This window comes from Natrix helvetica (assembly GCF_964273705.1).
Source record: "Natrix helvetica genome assembly, chromosome: 14".
NCBI lineage: Eukaryota > Metazoa > Chordata > Lepidosauria > Squamata > Natricidae > Natrix > Natrix helvetica.
Window position 1 is genome coordinate 4674486 of NC_138564.1, and position 27901 is coordinate 4702386.

The 27901-nt window shown below is 45.3% G+C and overlaps 1 protein-coding gene across 1 annotated transcript in view; it reads left to right on the forward strand.

The window, feature by feature from the left end:
- LOC309399054 (transmembrane protein 132C-like) overlaps nt 1–27901 on the forward strand; it is a gene marked incomplete at its 5' end in the record, with an annotated part of 191604 nt that overhangs the window by 139937 nt on the left and 23766 nt on the right. Inside the window, 2 exons of the mRNA XM_081966520.1 lie at nt 9315–9504; nt 27411–27554. Of these exons, the coding sequence (XP_081822646.1) occupies nt 9315–9504; nt 27411–27554 (334 nt within the window). The remainder of the gene's footprint in view (nt 1–9314; nt 9505–27410; nt 27555–27901) is intronic.

A 27901-nucleotide genomic window follows, 5' to 3' on the forward strand; every position in this document is an offset into this window, starting at 1 on the left:
GGTTCGAACCAGTCGTGGTAATTTGGCCTTGGTCACAGAACCAGCAGCGACTCAGGCTGGCCACGCCCCTGAACTGGCTCCCTGGTTGCAATTGCTGCCATTGCCGGCATAGGTTTTTAGTAGTTTTTCACATTCTTCGTGCATGCGCAGAACAGTTTACAGTGAACTGCGCATATGCACGCAGCAAAGCATGTGCGAAGCAAACCGGTACCAACACCAGTTAGGAACCCATCCCTGCACCACTGCCTCCAGCTCTTCTCATACAATACATACCACCCAATAGCTGTTGTCTGCAAAGAAACCTTCTCCTCTACTTCTAATTCTGGTGCCACTGTGGTCGTATCTCTCCTACGTCTACTTATGTAGTTCTTGCCTAGAGGGAATCATGCAGCTCTGGTTGGAAACAGAAATACTGGATTAAGTAGACAGGTGCTTATTTTTCAAGCTCCCTTCTCTGGGGGGAGGGGGGAGCGGGAAGGATGTGACAGCTGATCAATAGGCTAGGAGAAGCTAACCAATATTCTAGGACTAAAACAGCAAAACAGTGTTTCTGGCACTTCACTGAGAAAACGAATTACCTCCTCACAGAGATAAAAGTTCATCCATCGTCTTTCCATTCCACTTGCGCTTGTGGCAGGGTTAGTTGTGAGTTGATCTTGTCTGGGGCCGCCCGTCATGTTTCTGCTCTGACCTTCTGCGAAATTTAGTTTTGACTTAAATGTCAAGGAACTGCTGAGACGCGAGCTTTGGAGAAGCGCGTCCAGGAAGGTATTGATAGGTATCTATCAGAAAGAGTTTTGCTGTTGTTGTTATTGCCAAGTGTGTGTGTGAGAGAGAGGTGTGATCGTTGACATTCGCTTGGGCTTTTTTTGCTCTTTCCGGGATCCCCAACAATGCCTGGCATCCGTTTTTGTGAGCTGTCGGAACTGGGAGAAGAGAGACTGTAACTCACAGCGCATTCAATTCAATTCAAACCATTAAACGGAAATCAGATCTGGCTCTCTGTGAGGATCCCAAAAGATGCCCTAATTGATTTACGAGCCTCGAGACAAAGTTCAAAAGAAATCCAGTCATTTATTAGGGAGCAACGTGAGCCTCGCCCCCAGTGCATGCGCAGCAGAGCCACGAAGTACAGCTGGCTGGCGGGAGGCACATGTGCAGTCAGTGGAGCTGGGCTGGGGCAACAGCTGGCGTGCCTGCAGAGAGGGCTTTGCGTGGCACCCTGTGGCACATGTGCCATAGATTCACCATCACAGCCTTAGACATCCAAGCTGGCTGGATAACTTTGGGCCAATCACCAGGAGATGTTGAATTCTAGTCCCGCCTCAAAGGCAAGTAGGTGACTTTGAGCCAATCACCAGGAGACTCTGACTTCTAGTCCCGCCTTAGACATGAAAGCTAGCGGGGTTGACTTCGGGCCAGTCCCCAGGAGATGGTGAGTTCTAATCCTGCCTTAGGCATAAAAGCCAGCTGGGTGACTTTGGGCCAATCCTCCAAGTTGAGCTGAGTTAAACCCTCTGTGCGTTCCTGCTTCTTCTCGGTGCCTCGCTGGAATCCCTATTTTCAGCCAAGCTTGGGGGGAAAAAAGGGACCGTTCCATTTACACCTCCGATGTTCTCAGTTCTTTGACTTGTCATAAATAAGTTTGTCCTCCCTCTCAAAATACGAAAGCATCAATAATTACAAAGAAGGCAGAACAGGAGGGGAGATGGCTCCTTCTCTGCCCCATTAAAGAGTCAAAAAGTAAAGCGGAGCCAGACAGTTAATTCAGATCCTGATCAATGATAAATACCCATCTATTCTATGTAGCCTCTGGTACTCGCCAGCATCTGTGGCTGTCCTTAACATTTTTACATAGTTTGGAATATTGTTCCTTTTTATTGCCCTATATCGCATTTTTATGGCTCACGGCAGGGATATTGTGGACAAAATCGTTACGACCGTTCAAGCCATTTGACTCTCTGTTCTGTTTGCTGATCCATTAAGCTGGGCCAACACGCAAAGATGGACATTCGACACAAACAATTGTGTTGAGCTCCCAAGTGTGGACAGTGACTTGTTTATCCTCTAGAAAAGGACGACAGATGTGTACCAAAGTATTACGGAGTCTTCCATAATGTCCTCTAAATTCTGTTCTTCTCGATGAACCAACAGCCGAGTCTAGCAAGGATGGTCCTTACTCTGTTTGGCTTGATGAAGAGACGGGTGTTGTCGGCTGACTTGCATCCTAACAAATGCAGTGTCAAGCGAGAGTCACACTTCTTGTACTCAGAATGGCTGTTGTATCCTTGGAAATGCCGTGTTTGCCTGAAAATAAGACAGGCTCTTATTTTCATCCCTGAAATATGCGCCTGGCCTTATTTTCAGGGAGGTCTTATTATTTTGGAGGTGCGGGAGGCCCCTTAACCTCAGTCCGCAGATTAGCTGATCCAGAGAGGGCCGAAAGTTCTGTCTCTGGGTTCCAAAAAACACCCCCAACGAAATAAAACTCAGAGGCTTGTGTTTCCTCAAAATTCCAATTTATTAGAGATGTCAATGTTGGCACATCTGGGAAAACCCAAATCTGAAAGCTTCCCAGTTTTCCCCACCCAGTTGAAAGTCCAAGATCCTGCCCCCCACACCCACAAGTCCATCCCATGGTCCAATCTCCCACTGCCATGCTGGCAGCTTCCACCCATCCAGTTCTGGTCAGGTGCAGAGGTGCAGAGACAAAGGATGACCTTGGCTTTCTAGAAAGAATGTTGTCATGGCTACATATCACCCAACTCCGTATAATCCCCCCTCCCATTCTCCCACAATAGAAAGTAGACACTAGAAAATGTGGCAGGCCTGAAGATCCAAAAGAAAAGATGGCTTGCAAGCATGACACTGGCAGGTACAATACAACAGCAGAGTTGGAAGGGACCTTGGAGGTCTTCTAGTCCAACCCCCTGCCTAGGCAGGAAACCCTATACCATTTCAGACAAATGGCTATCCAACATCTTCTTAAAGACTTCCAGTGTTGGGGCATTCACAACTTCTGGAGGCAAGCTGTTCCACTGCTTCATTGTTTTCACTGTCAGGAAGTTTCTCCTCAGTTCTAAGTTGCTTCTCTCCTTGATTAGTTTCCACCCATTGCTTCTTGTTCTACCCTCAGGTGCCTTGGAGAATAGTTTGACTCCCTCTTCTTCGTGGCAGCCCCTGAGATATTGGAACACTGCTATCATGTCTCCCCTGATTCTTTTATCTGCCAACCGTTGACTGTCTTCTCCTGTAACCCTAGAAAGGAGCCCTTACGAGGTGCTACCAGCCGGGCCAGCAGGACCAAGGTTTTTTAAGGAGGTGTCACTCTTCCGTCACTCTCTGTCCTGGCTTGTGACAGGCAGAGCCTGGCTTCCCAAACGTTGGGCCCAAGATGGCAGGTTTTCCATTTGTCTGGAAATCTTCCAGACAAATGTAGTTTTCCAACTGCCAATTGTCTTATATTAACATACTCTGATGCTACCCTTTCGTTAGACTGGTCATGAGCGTGGCCAGTGCATGACTCATCCAGCCTGTGGGTTAGGAGTTTAGACATTCTACTCCCCCTCCCCACCTAAAAAGAACTCTGTTCCAACTGCCAGTTGCCATATATTAACATGCTCTGATACTAAGGAGTTATACATTCTACATTAATTTTCAAGCTTTTAAGTATCAAGCCCGATCGCCCAGTTTTGTAGCGAAGCACGAGTATCCAGCTAGTATTCTATATTCTATCCAGTAGCTTCAAGAATATTTTATTTCTTGTTATTAGGAGTGGAATTCTGAGTTTGGGATTGATAAAGCTGAGAACAGTGGCACCAGCCGGGCTACTGTTGTATATTAGAACTGCATTATAGTCTTCAGTTTGAAGAAGTGTTTCCGTGGCTAAATAAAAAGAATATGGAAATTGCTTTGGGAAGGGGGGAAATAGCTGTGTTGGCAAATACACGCACACCGACATTCTTTCTCCTTAAAACGCTTCGGCTTTCAATGCATTTCTTTGCAAGGTCATTTTCTCTGCTTAGCCAATAAAAATACGAGCACTTTCCCATCTTCTGCTTCGGGCTGTGGATTAAATCACAGCGCATGATTGCAAAGGACGTTCATCAAGTTAACTAGACTGGGAGGATCTACATTTTGAAGCCTGATCCCCGAGAACGCCAAGCAGGGTGTGAGCTGAAAGAGGGTTTGCACCCCTGATCTGTTGGTTTTTTTATTTTTAAAAAATCTCATTTCAGTAGAGATTCGTTGCCCCTTGATAAAGTAGTGATAACTCTACTGGCAGGGCTATCAAACTTGATTTCCTTGAGGGCCGTATCAGGGATGTGTTTGACCTGGGGCGTGGCCAGGGTGGGTGTGGCCAGCTCAACATCACTCATGTCGGGGGCACCTGTGATGGCCAAGTGCTAAGGCAAGACTTTTCTTAGACCCTCACTCACTCTCATCCCATTTATTTATTTACTGAGCGCTTATAGACCGCCCCCTCTCCCGAAAGGGACTCGGGGCGGTGTACAGTCCATATCAGAAATACAACATATAAACAATTAAAATTATTAAATAGATTAATAGATACGAAGGAGGATAAAAAGGTATAAAGAACTGTACAGCTGAGTAAATAATTTAAAACCCCAACAAATATCCCATAAAATTAAATTTAAAAACAATTCCCCTAAAATACCAGATTAAAAATATGTTTGCCAGGAGGTAGCAGTTATGATTATGCCAGACCAGCCAATCGGAACAGGTGTGTCTTCAATTTTTGTCGGAAGGAGTGGAAGTCGGTGGTGGTTCTAATGTCGGGGGGGAGGTCATTCCAGAGGGTTGGGCCCATCACAGAGAAGGCCCTACTCCTTGGCGCCGCCCGTTGGCATTGCCTAGTGGACGGCACTAGGAGAAGTCCCTCTCTGTGAGAGCAGATTGGCCGCAGGGATGTGTGTGGAGAGATGCGATCCCAGAATGCCAGAATCCCAGAAAGAGTATGGCTAGCTGATGAAAGCTAAAGAGCTTGAAATAGATCTGTGCTAGTCTCCCTTTATTTCTTTGTCGGTAAATATAAACTCATCACACATCTACTGGTAGCCTTTGACGTGCAATCACAATTGGGAGCCGAGTCACTTCTGATTTTGCAGCCCTTTTCATCGTGGTTTTTCAATGATTCACATGCTTGTTAAGCAAATCCGACTCCTCCATTGACTTTGCTTGTTGGAAGCTGGTTGGGTCTGGAGGCTAAACCGTGTGATGAATGGCCAAGGGAGTTGGGTGTCTTTAGCCTAATGAAGAGAAGCCTCAGAGGAGACATGATAGACATCTTCCAATACAATGGATGGAAGCTTAACGGAGAGAGAGATCCAATTTAGAACATTCCCATCAGTGAGAATATAGTGGAATGGCTTTCTTCTGGAAGTTGTGGCTGCTTCATTGCTGGAAGTTTTCAAGAAAAGATTGGCCAACCATTTGTCTGGGATGGAATAAAGAGTCCTGCCTTGGGCAGGGGGTTGGAGTGGAAGACCACCAAGGATCTTTCCCTTCCATATGATTCTATGAAGATATCAAGAGGACTAGAAGACCTCCAAAGTCCCTTCCAGCCCTAGGATTCTATGATTTTATGAAAATATCAAGAGCTGAAACAGACTAGAAGGCCTCCAAAGTCCCTTCCAGCTCTCAGAGTCTATGATTCTCTGAAAATATCAAGAGCTGAAACAGAGGACTAGAAGACCTCCAAGGTCCCTTCCAGCCCTCGTATTCTATGAGTCTATGAAACTATCAAGAGCTGAAACAGAGGACTAGAAGACCTCCAAGGTCCCTTCCAGCCCTAGAATTCTATGATTCGATGAAAATATCAAGAGCTGAAACAGGATTTGACTGGCTTCTGTCCTGAGCTCTCCAAGGTCCTGAACCAGTTTTTGCTCATCTACAAATAGGAAATATGACAGCTGCAAAGGGTTGGGGCTTCCATCACAATGCTTCACCCATGTCTTGCAGATTTTGACCCTTCTTGCTCCCGAGACCCCACAGAATCCCAATGGGAAGAGTCCAAATTATCCAACTGGGGGAAGCTTTCATTTCCACAGAGAGCAGCGGGCCAAGCTATTTTCCAAAGCACTCAAAGGCCAGACAAGGAATAATGGATGGAAACTGATCAAGGAGAGATTCAAGCTAGAAATAAGGAGAAATTTCCTAACAGGGAGAACCATCAACCCATGGAACAGAAGTTGTCTTCAGAGATTGTGGGAGCTTCATCGCTGGAGGCTTTCAAGAAGAGGCTGGACTGGCATTCGTCAGAAATGGTGTAGGGTCTCCTGCTTGAGTGGAGGGTTGGACTAGATGACCTATAAGGTCCATTCCAACTCTGTTAATCTGTCTTCTTAGAAGCCTTTTGTGAATTCATCTATCACAACCTTCCAAAGGATACCTTGACCTGAATCAGTTATCTAGCTTAGGGCATAAGCCTGTGGGAGGAAAATTCAGCTTCATTAGAGTTATAATTTGTTTTTTAGTTGGCCGGCTTCCTATTGACACAGTGAAAAAGGGGGAAATGTAAAAATAGTATCTGTTTTTGAAGAAGCGACTCTTCTTTCCCCCCACACCTTCCTAAAGAGGCTGTCTTTCTTAATTGTATCCATTTTCTGCAACTTTAAAGCCCTTAAAGTGATGCCTTTCTCGCAGTCTTTTGTTTTCCACATTCTCAGCCGAAGAATGGCACATCGGGTGAATACTAAAAAGCGAGACAGCTTCTCAAAGGAAGAAAGAGATGGGAAAGGAGTCAGGTTACCTTCCATCTGAAAAAAAAACACCACTGAGTTCCTTTTGTAAAAGTTTTAGGCCAATGGGTGGAAGGAAATTTGAAGAGAGCGAGAGGAAGCGTTCAAAGGCTTGAAGCCAAAAGGTTGAAGGAATTGATGCCATTTTTCCTTTTAAGCAGGAAGGAGAACAAAATTGTCCGGTGCCAACATTTTTACACAGCATTTGAATTCTTCTGGGTAAACTGCGTGGAGAAGAGATGAAGGTTTAGCTGACTGATAATGACAATTTGGGGAGGACGACACCTAGATATTTTTATGATTGGTATCCCATCTGTTCAGGGAGAACTTTTGGTATTTTTTGGTGCTTTTTTCAGGAGGCAACTATATTTTCTTGTTTTTTTTCCTTTCGAAGATGTTTTGCTTCTCATCCAAGAAGCTTCTTCAGCTCTGACTGGATGGTGGGGAAGGGAAGGATTTATATTCCTTGCAGATGGCTGGTCATTTGCATCCTTTTAGAGGATCATTGAGGCCACTTGGAGGTTTACCTGTGTCCTCAGGGTCACCGGAGTGGTGCAAATGGTCCCTTAGTCTGCAATTTTTTCCTCTGGAAATCCATTCCTGCTCCCAGCCCATTCCAAGGGTCTTCATCCCAAATTATATAGCTAAAAGTCTGCAGAGATTCTCAGCCCTCCAGGTTATGGTTGAGCCAAAGGGGCTTTTTCAGGAGGCAACTGGACTTTCTTCTTTTTTCTTCAAAGATGTTTCACTTCTCATCCCAGAAGCTTCTTCAGCTCTGACTGGATGGTGGGGAATGAAAGGATTTATATTCCTTGCAGACAGCTGGTCATTTGAATCCTTTTAGGGGGTTGTTGAAGCCACTTGGAGGTTTATCTCTGTCCTCAGGGTAAACTGAGTGGTGAAAATGGTTCCTGCAGTCTGCAAAAAATAAGAAAGTCCAGTTGCCTCCTGAAAAAAAAGCACCTTTGGGACACATTCTGGTGAGAGAGAAATTCCCTGAGGATAGACTCCAGCACGTGTTGACCGACTCAGATTGGATCCTTAGTGGAGAGTCTTGGAGATGAACTCAACTGAATGATGGCTTTTCAGACAATGTGGAAACATTCAGGACTTATGACGATCCTCCTCTTCTCACTTGTCTTCTCCTTTCTACCTGACCCCACCCATTTTATGGATGGCCCTAGAACGTGATCAAGGGGGCATTGTCCTCACTTCAACTTGGTTTCGTGATGATATCGCATGGTTGCGTGTTATTGTGAAATTCATTCAGGTGTGGGCTGCTCTGGGTTCGGCCGTGTTCGGACGATCCTCTAGCGAAGATTCTGCACAGTTCAGCAAACTCCCAAATCAGGGGTGAAATTCAGCAGGTTCTGACAGGTACTGGAAAACCGGTAGTGGAAATTTTGAGTAGTTCGGAGAACCGGCAAATGCCACCTCTGGCTAGTCCCAGAGTGGGGTGGGAATGGAGATTTTGCAGTATCCTTCCCCTGCCACGCCCACCAAGCCACACCCACCAAGCCACACAATACCCACCAAGCCATGGCCACAGAACCAGTAGTAAAAAATGTTGAATTTCACCACTATCCCAAATCTCACTCCTGGCTGGCTCCGCCCACCCCTCCCCTCGCAGCCCTTTTTAGATGCCAGGTAAGTGCAGGGCTCGCACGGAGGCTCAGGGAGGGCAAAAAACAGGCCTCCCGGAAGCTCCGGAAGTCTAGAAATGGGCTTATTTCTGGCCTCCAGGCAGCCTCGGGAGCCTGGGGGAGGCCATTTCCACCTTCCTGGAGGCTCAAGGAAATCCTCTGGAGAATGAGGAGGGCAAAAATGCCCCCCGCCCCATGGTGCAGAAGGCTGACTAGGTCACACCCACCTTGGCCACGCCCACCCAGCAACCGGGCAGAGACCCCATTGCTAAAAAACTTTAAGCCCACCCCTGAATCCATTCAGAGTAAGAACAGTGCAGTTAGTGTTTTGTGCTAGCTAAAACAAACAAAAAGGGATTACCAGCTTCAACATCTAGCCAGGGGCAAGTTAGACACACCCACTGAGTTGAAATTTTGCAAAGGGGAAGGCGTAAATAAAGATGAAGCATCTTTCAAACTGACCTTCTGATGGATGCATCCAGGTAGGTTGCATGGGGGAGAGGTGACACCTGATTGATTGATTAATGATTATGATTCCTCCCCCTCAAGCCAATTGTTAGAAGTGGTATACAGTTTCTCTAACTCACTATAACAGATTTAAACAGATAATTTTGCTTTCTCCTTAACTGCCCTGGTCACTTTTTTCCAACACATTTTACCAAAAAATCCCAAAACTGAGACTTTCTCTATATACGCCCGATATTTATTTATAAATGCTTAAAAATGAGGCTATTTTATTTGCTTAAAGACAAATGTTATTTCTGGCTTTTAATTACCCTGTTCTTTCTTTCCCAATTATCCATGTACAGCATGACGTGTTGTTGCTTTGATGGTTGTCTAGATCTTTTGTAAAACCATTCTTTGCCATTCTATCTAGTCTAATGCCTTTTCTCTGTTTCTTTTCATGCAGAAGCAACAATAATAACATGTTCAGTGAAGTTGTGCGTCTGAATTTTGAAATTGCCAGCTTCAGCAGCCTTTCGGGAACCCAGCCAATATCCTGGCAAGTGGAATATCCTCAGAAGAAGATGACAGAGATGGCCCTTTCTGAAATTTTCATTTGCCAAAAGGATCTAGTGGGGATTGTCCCACTAGCAATGGTAAGAGATCCTGAGTTGACGTCCCTACAACATTTACCAAAGATCTGTTGTGCTCTTGTATTGTTCTCATGGGAACTTTGAAATTTCTTCATGACTTTTCCTAAAAATAATATGCCTACCCTCCAAGACGTTTGGAGAGCAATGTCTTCCTAACATTCTAGTAAAGATAGGTTGAAGAATGGTTTATTGGCTGATGATCACCCAAGACCAAGGAGTGGCCTAGAGGTAGAGCTCTCACCTCACAATCAGGAGGCTGTGAGTTTGATCCTAGGTAGAGGCAGATATTTCTCTTTCTGGGCACAGTGAGAATATATCTGCTGAACAAGTCTCCACATTGGTGGCAGTAAGGGCATCCGGCCAGTAAACACTCTGCTAGCTCCATTCAGTTGCCCAGACCCCACCCCACAAGGGATTATGGGGTTGTTAAATGATGATGATGGTGATGATGGATCACTCAAGACCAACATCTCAGTAGACTGGAGATCTGCTGAAGTCCATCATTCTAATCATGACACCATATTGAATGCAGCTATCCAACCCAGTGGCTTGAATATTTTGAAATCACAATGCCACATGATAAGGAGTTGATGAGCTAATCCCTAATGTTGAGCATTAGTCCAGTCACTATGACTTTAGTTTGGCAAGATTCTGTCTATCAATGAGGAGCAATAATAGAAACTGCCTAGAAGAACCTCAACATATCTTTCTTGGTTTGGGAGTTGCATGTTGGCATGTTGTAAGACCAACCCTAGATTTTATCCATTGTGTGAATTGTGTCTTCATGCTAATCCATAGTAGGATTAGTCTGAGCATTCAATAGTTACCTGAACCCCACAATTATGTTCCATTAAATCCAGTTGAAATGTATGAACTTCCATGGCTAAGGTTATACTCAAAACTGGTTCTCACTGATCCATCTCCAACCCTTCACCATTATGTGCCACCAACATAGATCCCCGGTGGCGCAGTGGTTAGAGTGCAGTACTGCAGGCTACTTCTGCTGCCTGCTGGCAGCTCACCAGGCTCAAGGTTGACTCAGCCTTCCATCCTTCCGAGATGGGTAAAATGAGGACTCAAATTGTTGGGGGCAAGAGGCTAACTCTGTAAACCCCTTAGAGAGGGCTGTAAAGTGGTATATACTGTAAGTCTAAGTGCTATTGCTATTATGCACTTCAGTTCTCCTATAAAGATGGACCTTTTTCCAACTGTCTTCTCCAAGCCACCATAAAACAGATGAGCTAACATCATGCTACCTGGTCATTAACCAGTTTTATCCTTACCACGATACACCCTGAAAGTGAGAACAAGTGAAAGCCGCATGGTCAAATATCTGCGAAACATGATCCTTGGAGGGGTAAACAAAATATTAACAGAAAGAGAAGAGCTTTGACACCCACCCACCCACCCAAATCTCTATGTAACACTACAAATATTTTTGGCTCAATCCTAGTCAGAGAAAGCGAGCGAGGCCAGTCCTACCGAGCTGATGCTAATCAGAAGTTAATAATAAGTCCTTCATCTGGGGAACGTTAAAAGGATTTGGTGATGCTTGGCCAATAAATTATAAATAGACCCGAAACTATAACTGGGATGTTTCCTAAAAATACACTTTGAATTGCCTTCTTAGGTGTGAGTACGTCTGTTTTCTGCCAAGCTGTATTACCGAGGTTGGCACAGCCAGTAAAGGCAACCTGCTAATAGCGTTGAGGTGAATAAAGGTTCCGATGCTTAGAATTTTCTTTTAAAAAATAAAATGCTGGCAGGATCAGACAAGGTAAAATAACATTGGCTCTTCTTTTCTTCTACTAACTCTGCAACTCCAGCCAGCCCCTTATTTTGCTGTCATTATTTTTTAATTTCTTCTTCATTTGTGCGTTAATCTCCCGCCGAGCTGATTACCTGACAATTCCCTGGCTCGGAATCGCAGGGTGAGAAAAACAGGAGCTTCAAAGGAAAAAAAGTTTGAGGCTGCCATCTGCTCAGATATATCCGAATCAGTTCTCTAAGTTTGGAAGCTTTTAAAAAAACAGAAAAAGGGGAAGCAAATTCATTCCAAATTGGCAAGGGGGGGAGGGGAATCAAGGAATGGTTTGGGGATTATTATGGTGGCGATGATACTTGGTCACACAGTCAGTCAGAAGTTCCGATTGGATTAGGCATTGTTCTCCATCTATCGAGTCCTTCCCAAGCACCTGGGATAAGCAGATAGAATATAAAATAACAGAGTTGGAAAGGACCTTGGAGGTCTTCTAGTCCAACCCCCTGCTTAGGCAGGAAACTCTATACCATTTCAGACTTGTCCGATCTCTTCTTAAAAACTTCCAGTGTTGGAGCATTCATAACTTCTGGAGGCAAGTTGTTCCACTGATTAATTGTTTCTAACTCCTTAGTTCCAGTTTGCTTCTCTCCTTGATTAGTTTCTGTTAAAATATTCATGACTGGGAGAGACATGGGAACAAGGTCAGCCAACGCTGTTACCTTCCCATCAAAGGAGATTCCTATTTTTCTACTTGCATTTTTGCTTTCGAACTGCTAGGTTGACAGAAGCTGGGACAAGTAATGGGAGCTCACTCCATTATGCGGCGCTAGGGATTCGAACCGCTGAACTGTCGACCTTTCTAATTGACAAGCTCAGTGTCTTAGCCTTGGTGTCTTTTTAAGAAGCATTTTAAGGTGGAGAACAATTCATTCCAGACATGTTTTCCATTTGGAGAGCCCAGCTTCTGGGCATCCTGCGATGCTCTTTTGTGGTGCAACCCACAAAAATCTCAAAATGTCTTTCGTGGTGCAATCTGCAATATCTCTACGATGCGTTTTTGTGGCGCAGCCCCTTCCCCCCTCCCAAAAAAACACATCGCTAGACGACAGCCAACCACGAAAACGAACCAGGCAGAGAATGCATCACAATGACAAAATTAAAATGACAGCTTTGCTTGAGAGACATCTATGTTTATTTATTTACGTGTGTGAGATTATTATGATGTGACGGGGAAGGAGAATTCACTGTGATTTGTAAAACAGAAAGACCTAGGCAATTTGTCATCCTGAAGTTGTTGGGTTTTTTTTTTTAACTTCAGGCTTCCTTCTTCCCCGGTAAACCTTTTTTTTTCCTCTTTAGCGGGTTGAATTTTAAGGTTTACCGTATTTTATTCCGGATCCTTTTTTTTCAAAGCTCGTGAGTGCATTAACCTGGCTTTTCAACACCCCGAGCCTTCTTGAACGGGGACAGGGCTTAATTGGGAAGTCCAGATCTGTTTGTGTTCAGTTCGACTCGCCTTCAATCCAACCTGCTGAATAATTTACAAAGGCACACTTACATAAGGATAGAGAAAACTTTCTTTTTTCTTAGACGAATGCTCGCAAGTAACATTTCCGGATAGGGAAATAAGTATCTTCAGGCCAGCGTCTTTGCATATCCAACAGTCTCGTTCTTTTCAGCGGCTGTTTTTTTCCCCCCCTCCAAATGTCCATTTTGGGGAATTTCACAAAATTGCAAGAAATGTTGCTTTCAGATTCTAATCATGCATACTTACATACATGCATGCATGCATTCAGTCTTTTTATGATCCCGTAATCCCTTACATCAGAGTGGAGTCCAGGCAACTGAATAGAGCTCTTCCTGTCACAATGCAAAGTTCACAGTAGATAATTGCTCATTGCGCCCAGAGTGAGAAATATCTGCCGTTACCTAGGATCGAACTCACAGCCTTCTGATCACGAGGCAAGTGCTCCACCTCTCCAAGGTCTCTTCCAGGTCTATTCTGGTTGATTGATTGGTTGGTTGGTTGAATTCCTCAGCTGCGTTGGCTGAGGAATTCTGGGAGTTGAAGTCCACCCTTTTTCAGGTTGCCAAGGGTGAGAAACACTGACCTATACCATACACCCCCTCAGTCTCTTTCTTTCCCTCATGCCATCACTCGTCTGAACAGTTAATTCCCGCATCCCTGTCATGCCTAAGATATTTAGCCATGTAGTAGAGCTGGACCACTATCTGCTGTAGCACATCTTTCCTATTACCTACTCCTATTGGCATCTTACGATTATATTACCGTATTTTTCAAAGTATAAGACGCACCCTTTTCCCCTCAAAAAAGAGGCTGAAAATCTGGGTGCGTCTTATACACTGAATACGGCATTTTTTGCCTCCCAAACCCCCCCCCCTTCACCAAAATGGCCGTGCATAGCCTTTAGGAGGCTTTCAGAGTGCTCCTGGGGGCTGGGGAGGGCAGAAATGAGCAAAAAAGGGGGCATTTTTTGCTCAATTTTGCCCCCCAACAGCCCCCAGGAGCACTCTATAAGACCCCTTTGACAAAAAACAGGCCTGTTTTCATGAAAAATAGGCCGTTTTTTGTTCATTCCCCCCACCCCACCCCTCCGTAGCACCCTATAAGCCTCCTAAAGGTTATTCATGTCCTTCCTTTGGGGGGGAAAAAAAAACGGGCCCGTTTCCCCAAAAAACGGGCCATTTTGGGGAGGTCTGCAGAGTGCAAAAACTTTTTTAAAAAATTTGCCTCTTCAAAACCTTGGTGTGTTTTATACTGCGGGGCGTCTTATACTCCGAAAAATACGGTACTTTATCGTTTGTATATATACTGAGAGCTTCTGCATCGGAGAGAAATTCCTTGTGTGCCCAATCACACAAATAAAAAATGTTCTGGTCTGGTCTGTATTAGGAAGATGCTAGGCCTATAAAAGACACACAAATATTAACCAGTGGAATAGGAGTGGCCCCAGAAGGCATTGTAGGCATTCGTCACAGGAGGTTCTTAAGAAGAGACTGGACAGTCACTGGTCTGAAATGGTATAGGGAAGGGATGGCAAACCTTTTTGTCATTGTGTGCCAACCTCCCCCCCCCACATGCGCTCATGTGCGCCCTGCCCCCTGCACATGGGTGACACCCCCACACTCCCCCCACACTCTGCACACCCACAGCAGAGACCCCAAAACCAGCTGGCTGTTGGGAGCCACGCATGTATGCGCAGTGGAGCTGAGCTGAGCCAATGGCTCGCATGCCCACAGAAAGGGCTCTGTATGCCACCTGTGGCATGGGTGCCATAGGTTTGCCATTATGGGTATAGGTTCTCCTGCTTGAGCAGGGGGCTGGACTAGAAGACCTCCAAGGTGCCTTCCAGCTCTGCTCTGATTCTGATATAGCTAAGAAGCCATGTTTGCATGTTTGTTTTGTACTATTGGCCGCCTTGACCTCGTGGTCAATCCTGGGGGTTGAGTGACTGATCATGTGGTCTGGGAATCCAGGCCTCTGAGTCACCAGTCTTACTTTAACCTGCCTCGATCCAAGCACGTACCTTAACCACAACCGTCTCTTGCGGCTAGCAAAAGTTGGTTTGCTTATTTATGGTTTAACATAATCAGATCCTAGTCACCAGTGGTGGGATTCAGCCAGTTCGCATCTATTCGGGAGAAGCAGTTGTTTGCTTTCTGAGCAGTTCGGAGAACCGGTTGTTGGAAGAAATCTCCTTTTGTTTTTTCCCACTTTCCAGGGCTAATCCTGTAAGGAAGGCAGGAAGGAAACACTCTGGTGCTGTTTCTAGCCTCATCTTTATTGCCCTGCTTACCGAAACTTCCTCTCTGCTTAACCCTTATTCCATTGTATTTCAATTTAATTTCAATTTATTTGTGCTTCTAGACCGCCCCCTCTCCCAGAAGGGACTCGGGGCGGTGTACAGTCCATAGAGAATATCACAAAAATACAATAAAAAATTAAATATGTACAGTTTGGAGGAGGTTAAAATGCAATTAAAAGAACTGTACAAAGCTGAATAAATATAATTTTTTAAAATCCCTAAAACAGACACAACAGATTAAAAAACCCTAAAATAACCAGATAATAATACATTTGCCAGGAGGGGCAGTTGTAATTATGCCAGGCCTGCTAATCGGAACAGGTGAGTCTTCAATTTTTGCCGGAAGGAGCGGAGGTCAGTAGTGGTTCTAATGTCGGGGGGGAGGTCATTCCAGAGGGTTGGGCCCATCACAGAGAAGGCCCTACTCCTTGGTGTCGCCCGTTGGCATTGCCTAGTGGACGGCACCAGGAGAAGTCCCTCCCTGTGTGAGCGTAACCACTAAGACGAAGGGCCCATCCACCCAATCGACATTGAGTTGGCCATGCCCACACAGTCACATGACCACCAAGCCCCGCCTACCCAGCTGGTCATTAGGGCAGAGAACCGGTTGTTAAATTATTTGAATCCCACCACTGCTAGTCACTCAATTCGCCCTCCCTAGTGTATGGTTCAGCTTGATGGATCAGCCATGCCAATAGAGATTTATACAACAACTTAACACTTCGTGTGAATCCAGCTTCCGAGTTGAACATTGCGGGGGGGGGGTGTTTCCATGGGTCTTTTCTTGACTATGACTAAGGTGGAACCTGGTATCTTCTAGAAACAACCATATTTTTCAGAGTATAAAATGCTCTGAAGTATAAGACGCACCTAGCTTTTGGGGAGGAAAAAAAGAGGAAAAAAATCTGCCTCTGCCTCCCAGCAATTTGCCTCCTTGCAATGAACAGCAAACAGTACAGACAATATACACTGTTTGTGGTGTTACATTTCAGCCTATGCTTGTACAGATGCTGTTAAAATTGATGTGGCTTTCTGGAAGTATGGTTATTCTCTGCTATTTAAAAGGAGATACAATAGCACTGGGCCTCTTCAGATCAAGCATTTATTTTAAAAAGCTTCTTCATTTTGTTAAGTTGTCTAGAACAATAATAAAGCCGTCTTTGAAAAATAAGTCTAATAATTTGAACATTCTATAGGCATTTATAGTTATTGACTTACCTCCTTGCAGCAAACAGCAAACAGCCTGATTAGGACAAAAACAAAAATCTGCCTCTGCCTCCCAGCAATTTGCCTCGTGGAACAAACAGCAAGTTTCACTTTCAGTTTCAGCAGCTGTTTCAGGCTGCAGGGATTGCCATAGCCTGTTGCTGCCTCCGCAAGCTCCATTTTCCCTGTTTGCTGCAAGGAGGTAAATTGCTGGGAGGCAGAGGCCAAAGGGTGGGAGCTAGTGGGTGGGTGGGGCTACATTCAGTTTATAAGACCCACATTTTTACCCTCTTTTAGGGGGGTAAAGGTGTGTCTTACACTCCAAAAATATGATACGTTTGGATTGTCTTGGGTATGGATGTTTTGAATTGGGTTGTGGACCTCTTGGTGCAGCAGAGTTTGGAAATCCAATGTTATTCCCTCTAAAGGATCTTTGTGACGGCCACCATAATGGTACTCGAGGGAAAAGAAGTGATGGCCAACTGAAGGACAGGATTGACAGTAGGCTTTTTCATCTGCCAGCTCCCAAGCCTATCGTCCCCCCTCCTCGATTTAGCTGCGCTGATTGTCCTTCAGCAAGATTTGTTGCCTCCCCAAACATGAATAAATAATAAATGCTCTTTTATTACAATTTATTACACTACTACGTCTTCTGAAATCCTCTATTAGGGGAAAATGGCCACGCTGCAGTTTGGATGAGCCAGCATCTGTCTCATTGCGAGACCGAGAGGCAGTTATTAATTCTCCTTTAGAGATGTCCTAGGCTTTCCTCATCATTTGGAAGTACTCCGTTTTCTGCCAATGCCATTTGTCTGAAATAATATAAGGAGGGGTTGGATTAAAAAACTTCCAAGGTCCCTTCCAATTCTGTTATTCTGTCTCTCCCTTCATTTGTATGTCTGTCCATCTATCTGCCTGCCTGTCCGCCTGCCTACCCACCCTCCTCTTCTTATGTCTGTCTGCAGGATCCAATCTGGTCAGTCACCTAAACTAGAGGATAGTTTTCTAAGGCTGTTTTTGTACCTGCTCAGCCAACAATCTTAAGTAGCTGCGAAATTGAGTGTATGTCCTTTTTCATTGCAGTGTGAGGCTATCGATGAGTTCAGGTCTCTTCTGCCAACCGCTCACTTGTGTTCGGAGGTTAGCTTCCTCCCCACCTGTCCTGTATAGCCATTGGGGCAATCTATACACTGGATCCGCTAGATTACATTAGAAGTATCTCCCACTTCCAAGCAATGTTCTGACCTAGGCTTCCCCAAAAAGCACGAAGCAGATTCCTGGTCCTGACAGAATCCCTTTTATTAAATGAATGTGAATTCCTCTCATTCACATTCATCCAAGGCCTGGCAAACAGTCTTTCAAAGGAATATTTATGACCACAGACCTTATCTAGCTTGGAAAACTGCCACGTAAATATTTTCCAAACGAGGTGCTGTTGCAAGGAAAGGCTGGGCACAGAGTCTCTGAGATTCATGGACAGATCTTCACACTCCTGAAACGAATCTAACGAATGAATTGTTTCCTGCAAAAGCCCACTCCCCTTTCGCTCCTCTTTTATTTCCTATGGGAGGGGCCAATCACTTTCCACCTGTGACTTTACTCCCAAGTCGACCCTGATTTCTCAGCTGTTTTTTTCTTCGGGCAGCTCTGCGCATGCACACACTGGGAACAGGCTCCAGCTGTTCGTCTGCTTCACTGATCTCCAACTCCGAAGGCAGCTGAGAACTGCCAGACGGCCTTGGCCCCATCTCTGTCTCTGATGCAGAGCCCTCATCCGAGCCTTTCCCAGCCTCTAGGACTGGTCCATGTTTCCCCCCAACCATCTCACTATCTGACTCTACCGCCAGCTCCACTGGCCGCTGGCGGGCCACAACAAGCGATGTTTGCAATGCATCATTTGTCCTCTTATCGTAGCCTCTGGGTGGTGTTCAGAAATCTAAATTTCTGGCCCCGGTGAACAATTCAGATTGCACCCTGCAACATTATCCTAGGACGTGTAGGACGTTGCCTTCATCCATCTGTCTGTCAACATGCCTCTCAGTCTGTCCCTTCATCTCCTTGTCTGTAAGTCCATCGAGCTGTTTGCCTGCCCAACCTTTCTGTCCTGAAAAGGCGACTCCCCGGGAAGCTCCAGTTTAGCGACAATGGAGCTGCGGGTATTTGGAGATTTTATTTTATTTCAAATTTTTTTGGAACCATCTGGTCTGCGTTTAGGACCGAGGAAGTCCCTTGATGGTGTGCGTGAATGTGTGTTCCCTTATAAAACATTCATGTGTGTTGCTTTGTTGGTGTTTGGAGTCCATGATTCTTGTTGGTCGCTGCTATTATCCCATTGCTGTTAAGTAAATTACCAAATGAATAACTTAGTTCCACCAATGGGCCGGGTGTGTAACTTTTTGCATTTTTAATTTTGCTTTTAAAAGGCCTGGGGTACCAAGAGTGTGGAAGGAATTGCCTTTCTGAGCGAGAGAGTGTGTTTTCATGTTATGGGTGCTTTGATCTTGCAGAGTCATTCTTCATTCAGCAGCTGCTTTATAACCTTCCATAATTTCTTCTTTCTGAGTATTAAGTGCCTGGAGGTCTGTCTGTCTGTCTGTCTGTCTGTCTGTCTAGTTGAACTGTGAAACTAGACAACAAAGTATCTAGTTCATTCGTTCATAAAAGCATAGAATGAAAGAGTCCACCATTTTAGAGAGGAAGGGAGGAGAAAAGGGAGGGATGGAAGGAAGGGGGCAGGATGGATGGATGGATGGATGGATGGGAGGAAAAGCAATGAGAGGGAGGGGAAGGAAGGAAGGAGGATAAATGTTGTGGAAAAGAGGGAAGGGGGAAAGGCAATGGGAGGGAGGGAGGAAAGGGAAGGGAGGAAAGAAGGAAGGGAGGAGAAATGTGGAAAAAAGGGTGGAAAAAAGTGGAAAAGGGGGAAGGAGTAAAGGCAATGGGAGGGAGGGGCAGGAAGGATGGAAGGAAGGAAGGAGGATAAATCATGTGGAAAAGAGGGAAGGAGGAAAGGCAATGGGAGGGAGGGAGGAAAGGGGAAAGCGAAGGAAGGAAAGAAGGAAGGGAGGAGAAATGTGGAAAAAAGGGTGGAAAAAAGTGGAAAAGAGAGAAGGAAGAAAGGCAATGGGAGGGAGGAAAAGGGAAAATGGAAGGAAGCATGGAAAGAGGAAAGGAAGGAAGATGGCTGCCTTCTAATTCTGTGCTTCAACACCTTGTAACACTCAGCTACAACTCAGCGCAAGTCAGCACAAACAAAAGGGAATGTGGTCTTGCTCAAAGTTCTTATTGAAGGTGGCTGGGCACATTTCACAGAAAGACGTACACAGAGAGGGGGGAGAGAGAGGGAGAGACAGAGAGAGAGAGAGAGACAGAGACAGAGAGATACACAGGCACTATTCCCAATCTTTTTTCTTTTGCCAAAGTTAAAGTCTATTATTCTAACTTTTCTTCTTCCTGGCGCTGAGCATTTAAGTGTTGCTATGACAGTGATGGGCCTGGAGGGGGAGGAGAAAGGCAACGATCATATTTTGAAAGTCGGGATCGTGGTAGGAAATTACACCTTTTGGCTACCTGAGAAATATCATTTTCAGTTTAGCAATTGTCCAGGCAGAGGGAGACCGCTGGTCTGTCTCGCCAGCTAGGAATCGTGATTGCTTGTTTTGTTCCTTCCCTTCCAGCCTCTCTCCTTTGCGGCTAATCCTAAAATTGGCGCAACTGGTAATCTGTTATCTATCCATCCTTCTCTTTATTACTCAAAAAGGAGGAGGAGGAGGAGGAGGAGGAGGAGGAGGAGGAGGAGGAGGAGGAGGAGGAGGAAGAGGTGGTGGTAGAGGAGGAGGAGGAGGAGGAGGAGGAGGAGGAGGAGGAGGAGGAGGAGGAGGAGGAGGAGGAGGAGGAGGAGGAGGAGGAGGAGGAGGAGGAGGAGGCGGAAAATAACTGTGGTGTCTATTGGCGTTTCTCTTGCAAATGTTTCATTACCCAACCGGGTAGCTTCATCAGTGCTAGCATTAGCTAGATTCCTTCTAGCACTGAAGACATTACCAAGCTGGGTCATGAAACGTCTGCAAGAAAACAATTGAGCTCACAGAGCACCAAAGACCACACAATCCTCCTCCCTGCCTCCTACTCTTCCACCTCATTCTCTTCTTCCAGCACTGATGATGTTCTCTAATTGGGTCATGAAACATCTGAGAAGGAGGAGGAGGAGGAGGAGGAGGAGGAGGAGGAGGAGGAGGAGGAGGAGGAGGAGGAGGAGGAGGAGGAGGAGGAGGAGGAGGAGGAGGAGGAGGAGATATAGAGTATTGGCAAGTGCCCTTAGCATTGCCAGAGTTAGCCCAGAGTGGATAATGGAGGCTGCAGAAATAGGAAAAATTCTTCTCTACATATGCCAGAGAATGAGAAGGAAACATTATGCACAGTTGGCATGGACTATACCATTTTGGACTACTGTTGGGGAGGGAAAAGGCACCAACTGCACAAATAATTCTTCCTGGAGTTTAAAAGAAAGAAATCTTCCACTTTCATTTCCAATGAAGAACATTTATAGCTCAGGATTGAAATGAGGGGCCCTTGGTGCTCTCTGAGCTTAGTTGTTTTCTTGCAGAGGTTTCATTATGCAATGAGGTAACATCATAAGTACTAGAAGGGAGAGGAGTTTGTGGAGAGGAGGAGGAGGAGGAGGAGGAGGAGGAGGAGGAGGAGGAGGAGGAGGAGGAGAAGAAGAAGAAGAAGAAGAAGAAGAAGAAGAAGAAGAAGAAGAAGAAGAAGAAGAAGAAGAAGAAGAAGAAGAAGAAGAACAAGAACAAGAACAACAACAACAACAACAACAAGAACAAGAACAACAAGAACAACAAGAACAACAAGAACAAGAACAACAACAACAAGAAGAACAAGAAGAAGAACAAGAAGAAGAACAAGAAGGAGGAGGTGGAGGAGGTGGAGGAGGAGGAGGGAGGGGAGGAGAAGAGGAGGACTGTGGTGCTTTCTGAGCTTCTTGCAGATGTTTCATTACCAATGTGGGTAATATTATCAGTGCTAGAAGGATGTGGGATTTGCAGAAAGGAGGAGGAGGGGACTGTAGGATCCTTGGTGCTCTCTGAGCTTGGTTGTTTTCTTGCAGACGTTTCATGACCCAACTAGGTAACATCATCAGTGCTAGAAGGGAGTGAGGTTTGCAAAGAGGAGGAGAACATCCCTTCCCATCCGATGTGGGTTTGAATAGAAGATTGCCGATTTTGACGCCTGAAGTCTCCCCGTTTTGCTAAGACTTTGGAAAATGCATACAAGAGTGGATTGATTGGAGGCATTTGTACATCACCCGGAGCCATAAATCCTGATTTATAGGCCAGGATGACAACATAGAAATCCCAAACGAAACCCACCACAGCAAGGAAGAATAAACGATGCCAGCAGAATCAATTGACAGAAATATGCAGAAGGTTGTGTATAATTCTTCGTTAGCCCCCGAAGCTGCTTCAGAAAGAAAATTGCAAGGGCTGCATTCAAAGGCGTCCGCCCTGGGATGAGACGCAGTCAGCGAAACAGAGGAAAACCAAGTTATTATTATTATTATTATTATTTTTGAAAGGCTAAAACATTGACAAATGCTCCCTGCTCCTAACTGTGCAACGGTGATAGAAGGTCTAAGATTTTTGCAACTCTGGTGTAACTGAGGGGCCCGTGGGAAACCAGGAAAGGCTCTTGAAGGTTTCATCAAAATAATAATGAAGCCTGCAAAGGCTCAGAAATAATTTCCATTTGGGAGGTTTAGAAAAAAAAGGCAAGCTACGTTTTCCCCGTTCCAACGAGTGAAATCTGTAACTCTCGGGGGAAACAGACGAGAAAAAGCCACTCGTCCATCACTTTTTCAGCTTCGTTTGTGGGGGGTTGAAAGAGCCAGTTGTTAATGCTTGTAGTAGGAGAGGCTCTGAACTTATCAAGCCGTTACAGAAACCAGGGAGGAAAAACACCTCTTAATAGCTTTGCTTGTTAATTATCTGTTTACATGAAATCGCTGGCCTCCCCTTTGTACCTGAAAAGCACAGGGGAATTCATCATCGTTTGCAAGAAGGAAAAGGAATTCCTTAGCTTTGTAGGTTTGAAGGGAGGGAAGCCGTCCCTCCTAGAAGAATGAAATAGTTTGAGAAATATTTTTTTTAAAGGCAGAATATTGGATTTCCCCTGAAAAAGAAGTGGAAATCTTTCTCTTAATGTTTTTATTATACGTTTTCCTTTATAATACATTGCATTCAATTTTACGATGATAGTCCATGTCTTTCCTTTTCCTTCCCTCCCTTCACTTCTCTCCTCTGTTTCCCTGTCCTTCCCTCCTTCCTTCTCCTCTCTTCCCCTCCCCTTCCCTCTCCTTCCCTCTTTCCTTCCTCTCTCCCCTCCCTACTTCCCTCTCTTTCCTTTTCCCCTCCTTCATTCCCCTCTCCTCTTCTCCTCTTCCCTCTGCTTTCCTTTCTCCTACTCCTCCCCTCCCCTCCACTTCCCTCTCTCCTTTCCCCTCTCTGCTTCCCTCTTCTTCTGTCTTCTTCCTTCTCCTCTTCCCTTGGCCTTTCTCTCCTCCCCTCCTCTCCTCCACTCCCCTCCACTTCCCTCTCTCCTTTCCCCTCTCTGCTTCCCTCTTCTGTCTCCTTCCTTCTGCCCTTCCCTTGGCCTTTCTCCCCTCCTCTCCACTTCCCTCTCTCCTTTTCCCTCTCTGCTTCCCTCTTCTTCTGTCTCCTTTCTTCTCCTCTTTCCTCAACCTTTCTATCCTCCTCTCCTCCCCTCCACTTCCGCCTCCTTCCCTCTTTCCTTCCTCTCTCCCCTCCCTACTTCCCTCTCCTTCCTTTTCCCCTCCTTCATTCCCCTCTCCTCTTCTCCTCTTCCCTCTGCTTCCCTTTCTCCTACTCCTCCCCTCCCTTCCACTTCCCTCTCTCCTTTCCCCTCTCTGCTTCCCTCTTCTTCTTTCTGCTCTTCCCTTGGCCTTTCTCCTCTCCTCTCCACTTCCCTCTCTCCTTTCCCCTCTCTGCTTCCCTCTTCTTCTGTCTCCTTTCTTCTTCTCTTTCCTCAGCCTTTCTCTCCTCCCCTCCACTTCCCCCTCTCCCTTCATCTCTCCACTTCTCTTTCCTTCCATGTTTTTCTTTTCGTTGCTGTATATAAATTTCCAGAAATGGAAATCTTAAGGGAGACAGAAACTCAGGGCTTCAGCTCCCTGCTCCCAGCAGATATTTGGTGCCCATTGAGAAGGACTGGGTCATCTTATCTACAAGACAAAAGACCTCCAGCTCCAGAGTGAAGGGATTAAGACAGGACCCTCCAGGACATAATAGGGTTATCCATCAGCAGGGCTCACTGCATTGCAAAATCTAAGGACATTGCATCACCCAGCAAAGTTCAACCAAATTTATCTCAGACAAGCTCCTAGGATTTGCACATAGCCCCATGGGAGTCTGACAACCAATAGAATACATTTCTTGCACAGGACCAGGAAGCTCAAGGGCAAGGCCCAAAAGAAAGTATAATACATCTCTCTCTCAACTCCATGGGGTCAGCTGCCCAGGACTTCAAACCCATGTGGCCCTGTTCACCAATAAACCATGCACTTTGGCTTGAAAACATGCCTAAATAGGATGGCATAGAGCCAGGGTGGGTGGGCAGGCCCACTCACGATTTCCACTACCAGTTCAGGCGAACCGGTCTGAACCAGCTGAATACCACCTCTGGCCACAGTTGTTGTGGCCTGCCGGAGGCCAGCAGAGTCGGGCAATGAAGAGGTTGGGGAGGAACATAGGCCAGTACTGGGGGCTGAGGAAAGCTCAGACAAAGGCTCTGCGTCGGTGAGGCAGAGGAACAGCTGGAGCCTGTTCCCAGTGTGCGCATGAGCAGAGCTGCCAGAAGACAAGAACAACTAAGAAAGCAGGGTCGACTTGGGAGTAAAGCCACAGCTCGGAGGTGATTGGCCCCTCCCAGAGGAAACAAAAGAGGAGCGAAGGGGGAGGGGGCTTTTGCAGGAAACAATCCATTCCTTCGGTCGTTTCAAGAGTGGAAAGTTCTGTTTGTGACTATAAGAGACTCTGTGCCAAGTGTTGCCTTGCCCTGCATTTGGAAGCTAGTTATCTTGCAGTTCACCAAGCGAGATAAGGTTCGTGTAGATAAACATTCCTCAGAAAGACTGTTTGCTAAAGCCTTGCTGACCGTGAATGAAAGGAATTCACAGCCGTGTAAATAAAAGAGGTTTTGCCAGGACCAAGACTCTTGCTTCTTGCTTTTTAAGGAAGCCTGGGTCAGCAATTGGGCCACGCAAACAAGCAAACGAAACCACAGCCACGAAATCACGGAACCGGTCCCTGGTACCCCAAAGTTTGGGGACCATTGTTGTAAGGCCTTGCTAGAGACACCTGGAGTTCTGATGAGGAGGGATAAAATGTGGGAAGGAAGGAGTAAGCAAAGATGAAACAACCTGAAAAGAAATCGATTTATTTCTTATTTAGCTCAGGGCTCTTATAAAAAGCCTGATGATGAAGAAGAAATTCTTTTCTTCTTCTTCCTCCAAGCTAGCAATTGAAATTAGAAACCTGCAGCTTCCCCCCACCAACATCCCATTTATCCAACGGTTGGTCCATTCGGTTCGATTTGGAAAAACGGAAGAAGAATCTGCCAAATGGTGTTTTTTTTTTCTATCCCTACTTTTTTTTCATAAGCATTTCTTAATCTCTGATGACAGCGCGATCGTAAATGTCCTTTAAATGTTACGGAACAGGAGCGAAGTTAAACTGTACAAATGTTTTGGAATTGATGTGTTTAGCATTTAAATGGCAGGCTTTTTTTTTTTCAGATGGTTTGATGCACGTCTATGGATCATTTATTTCTATGTCTCTCGGGTCTGTTTTGAAAATATTTCCTTCCAAATGAAAATGGAAAACAGTTTGGCAAAACTTTAGCAAGGGGTGATGGAAATGTTGACTTATTTGACCAAGATTTAATCATATCCTTTTCCTGGAATTCTTACAGATACCTGCTGAAGACAAGATATTATTTTAATCATTGACTTAATTTAGTACTGAGATATAAATGTAAATTCTCTCAATTCAGCTCAGCTCCTGGTGAGCTCAGTAATTATTTTAGGAGCAATGTGGAAATGGTTTTCACAGCCTTCCTTCTGATTTCTTTTTTTTGACATTCTACTTTGATACAACAGTGGTTTTTTTTTTTTATCGTAGTCTCCCTCCAAGTATTAACCAAGTCTGATTCTGCCATGTCAAGATAATGTTGGCTAGTTTGGATGAAGACAACTAAATGATATCCGGCCCACTTTGTCCCGTGGCCTTTGGCTGACACCCAAGGAGTTTGAGTTTGAGTTTATTTAATTTATAAACCGCCCCCTCTCCCCGAAGGGACTCGGGGCGGTGTACAGACAATAAATATACAATAGAACAACAAGGTAAAACACAAAACCCAGACAAACCAACTTAAACACACAGTCCGTACAATAACCAAACTAACGATAGTTAAAAATAGTTCCAATTAAAACCAATTTAAAAACCCCAAAATTTAAAATGCCATCCAGGAAGGTCAGGATTAAATTATACTATATTTCTGATCACAAGGGAGGGAGATTCCTTCCACAACGGGTCAACTCTGCTTTGAAACCTTGACAAAATGGTCATTGATCATCAGGAGAACTTCTCTCAACCGGTGCTATGTTGACACCTGAATCATAATCAGAATAGAGCTGGAAGGGACCTTGGAGGTCTTCTAGTCGAGCCCCCTGCTCAAGCAGAAAACCCTGTACTATTTCAGAAAAGTCACTCTCCAATCTCTTCTTAAAAACCTCCAGTGACGACTTTTCAGAAGGCAACTGGACTTCCTTGTTTTTTCTTTGAAGACGTTTTGCTTCTCATCCCAGAAGCTTCTTCAGCTCTGACTGGATGGTGGGGAGGTGGAAGGGTTTATATTCCTTGCAGACAGCTGGTCATTTGCATCCTTTTAGAGCAGGGGTGTCCAAACTTGAGAACTTTAAGACTTGTGGACTTCAACTCCCAGAATTCTGGGAGTTGAAGTCCACAAGTCTTAAAGTTCCCAAGTTTGGACACCCCTGTTTTAGAGGGTCAGTGAAGACCTTGGAGGTTTCTCTGTGTCCTCAGGGTCACCTGAGTGGTGCAAATGGTTCCTGTAGTCTGCAATTATTTTCCTCTGGAAATCCATTCCTACTCCCGCACCATTCCAAGGATCTTCATCCCAAATTGTGTAGCTAAAAGTCTACCCCCTTGGGAAAATAAAGTAACCTCCTCTTCTTTGTGGCAGCCTCTCAGTGTCTCCCATAGTCCTTCTTTCTTCCAGACTAGTCATGCCCAGGGTCAGGCCTGTAGTTATGTTCCTTTTAGGATCTTTGGCCTGCCACACTTTCTTATAATTTCCTATGTGTTTCATTAGTGTAGTAGTTGGGAGGGGGGAATAAAAAGGAGTAGGATTGTGGAATGTATTGTTGTCATTCTTTTATAGAAGCTCAAGGTCATCTTTTGTCTCCGCACCTCGACACCTGACCGGAAGCAGAGGGGCGTAGATGCCAGCGTGGAAGATGATGATTAGAACATGTGATGGATTATGGGGTGTGGGGGATAAGATCATGAACTTTCAACTGGGTGGAATTCCAGGAAGAACATTAGAGTTGGAATTCCATAGACGTGCTAACTTGCCTGTATGATTCAATTGGAACTTTAAGGACGATTCTGCCTTGGTCTCTGATTGATTTCATACATGGTATTTAGAACACTGACACCCAGTTCCTGCAACCGTTCTTCCTATGTTTTAGTCTCCAGTCCCCTAATCATCTTGGTTGCTCTTCTCTGCACTCTTTCCAGAGTCTCCACATCTTTTTTGTAATGTGGTGGCCAAAACTGCATGCAGGATTCCAGGTGGGATCTTACTAAGGCTTTATAAAGCGGTACTAATACTTCATGTGATCTTGATTCAATCCCTCTGTTTATACAACCAAGGATTGTATTAGCATTTTTGGCTGCTGCCGCACACGGCTGGCTCATGTTTAAGTGATTGTCCATCCCGACTCCAAGGTCCCTCTTACAGTTACTGGGGTTTTTTAACCTGCTTTTGTTTCCATTGTGTTCCAGGACACGGATATCTTGAATACGGCCATCCTCACTGGGAAAACAGTTGCTGTCCCCGTGAAGGTGATTTCTGTTGAAGAAAACAATATGGTGATGGATATCTCTGAATCGGTGGAATGCAAGTCGTTTGCTGAGGACGTGGTGAAAGTAAGTGCTAGGATCATCAGCCATGGGAGATATTTCATTCTTGGTTTTTGAGGAGTTTCACAGAGTTGGAAAAGTCATCTTGTAGGTCATCTAGTCCAACTCCCCCCTGCCCAAACAGGAGACACTACATCATTTCTGACAGATGGCAGCCCAGTCTCTTCTTGAAAGCCTCCAGTGATGAAGCTCCCACAACTTCCAAAGGCAATTTCTGTTCCATTGGTTGATTGTTCTCACTGTCAGGAAATTTCTCCTTATTTCCAGGTTGAATCTCTCCTTGGTCAGTTTCTATCTGTTATTCCTTGTCTGGCCTTCGGGTGCTTTGGAAAACAGCTTGACCCCTTCTTCTC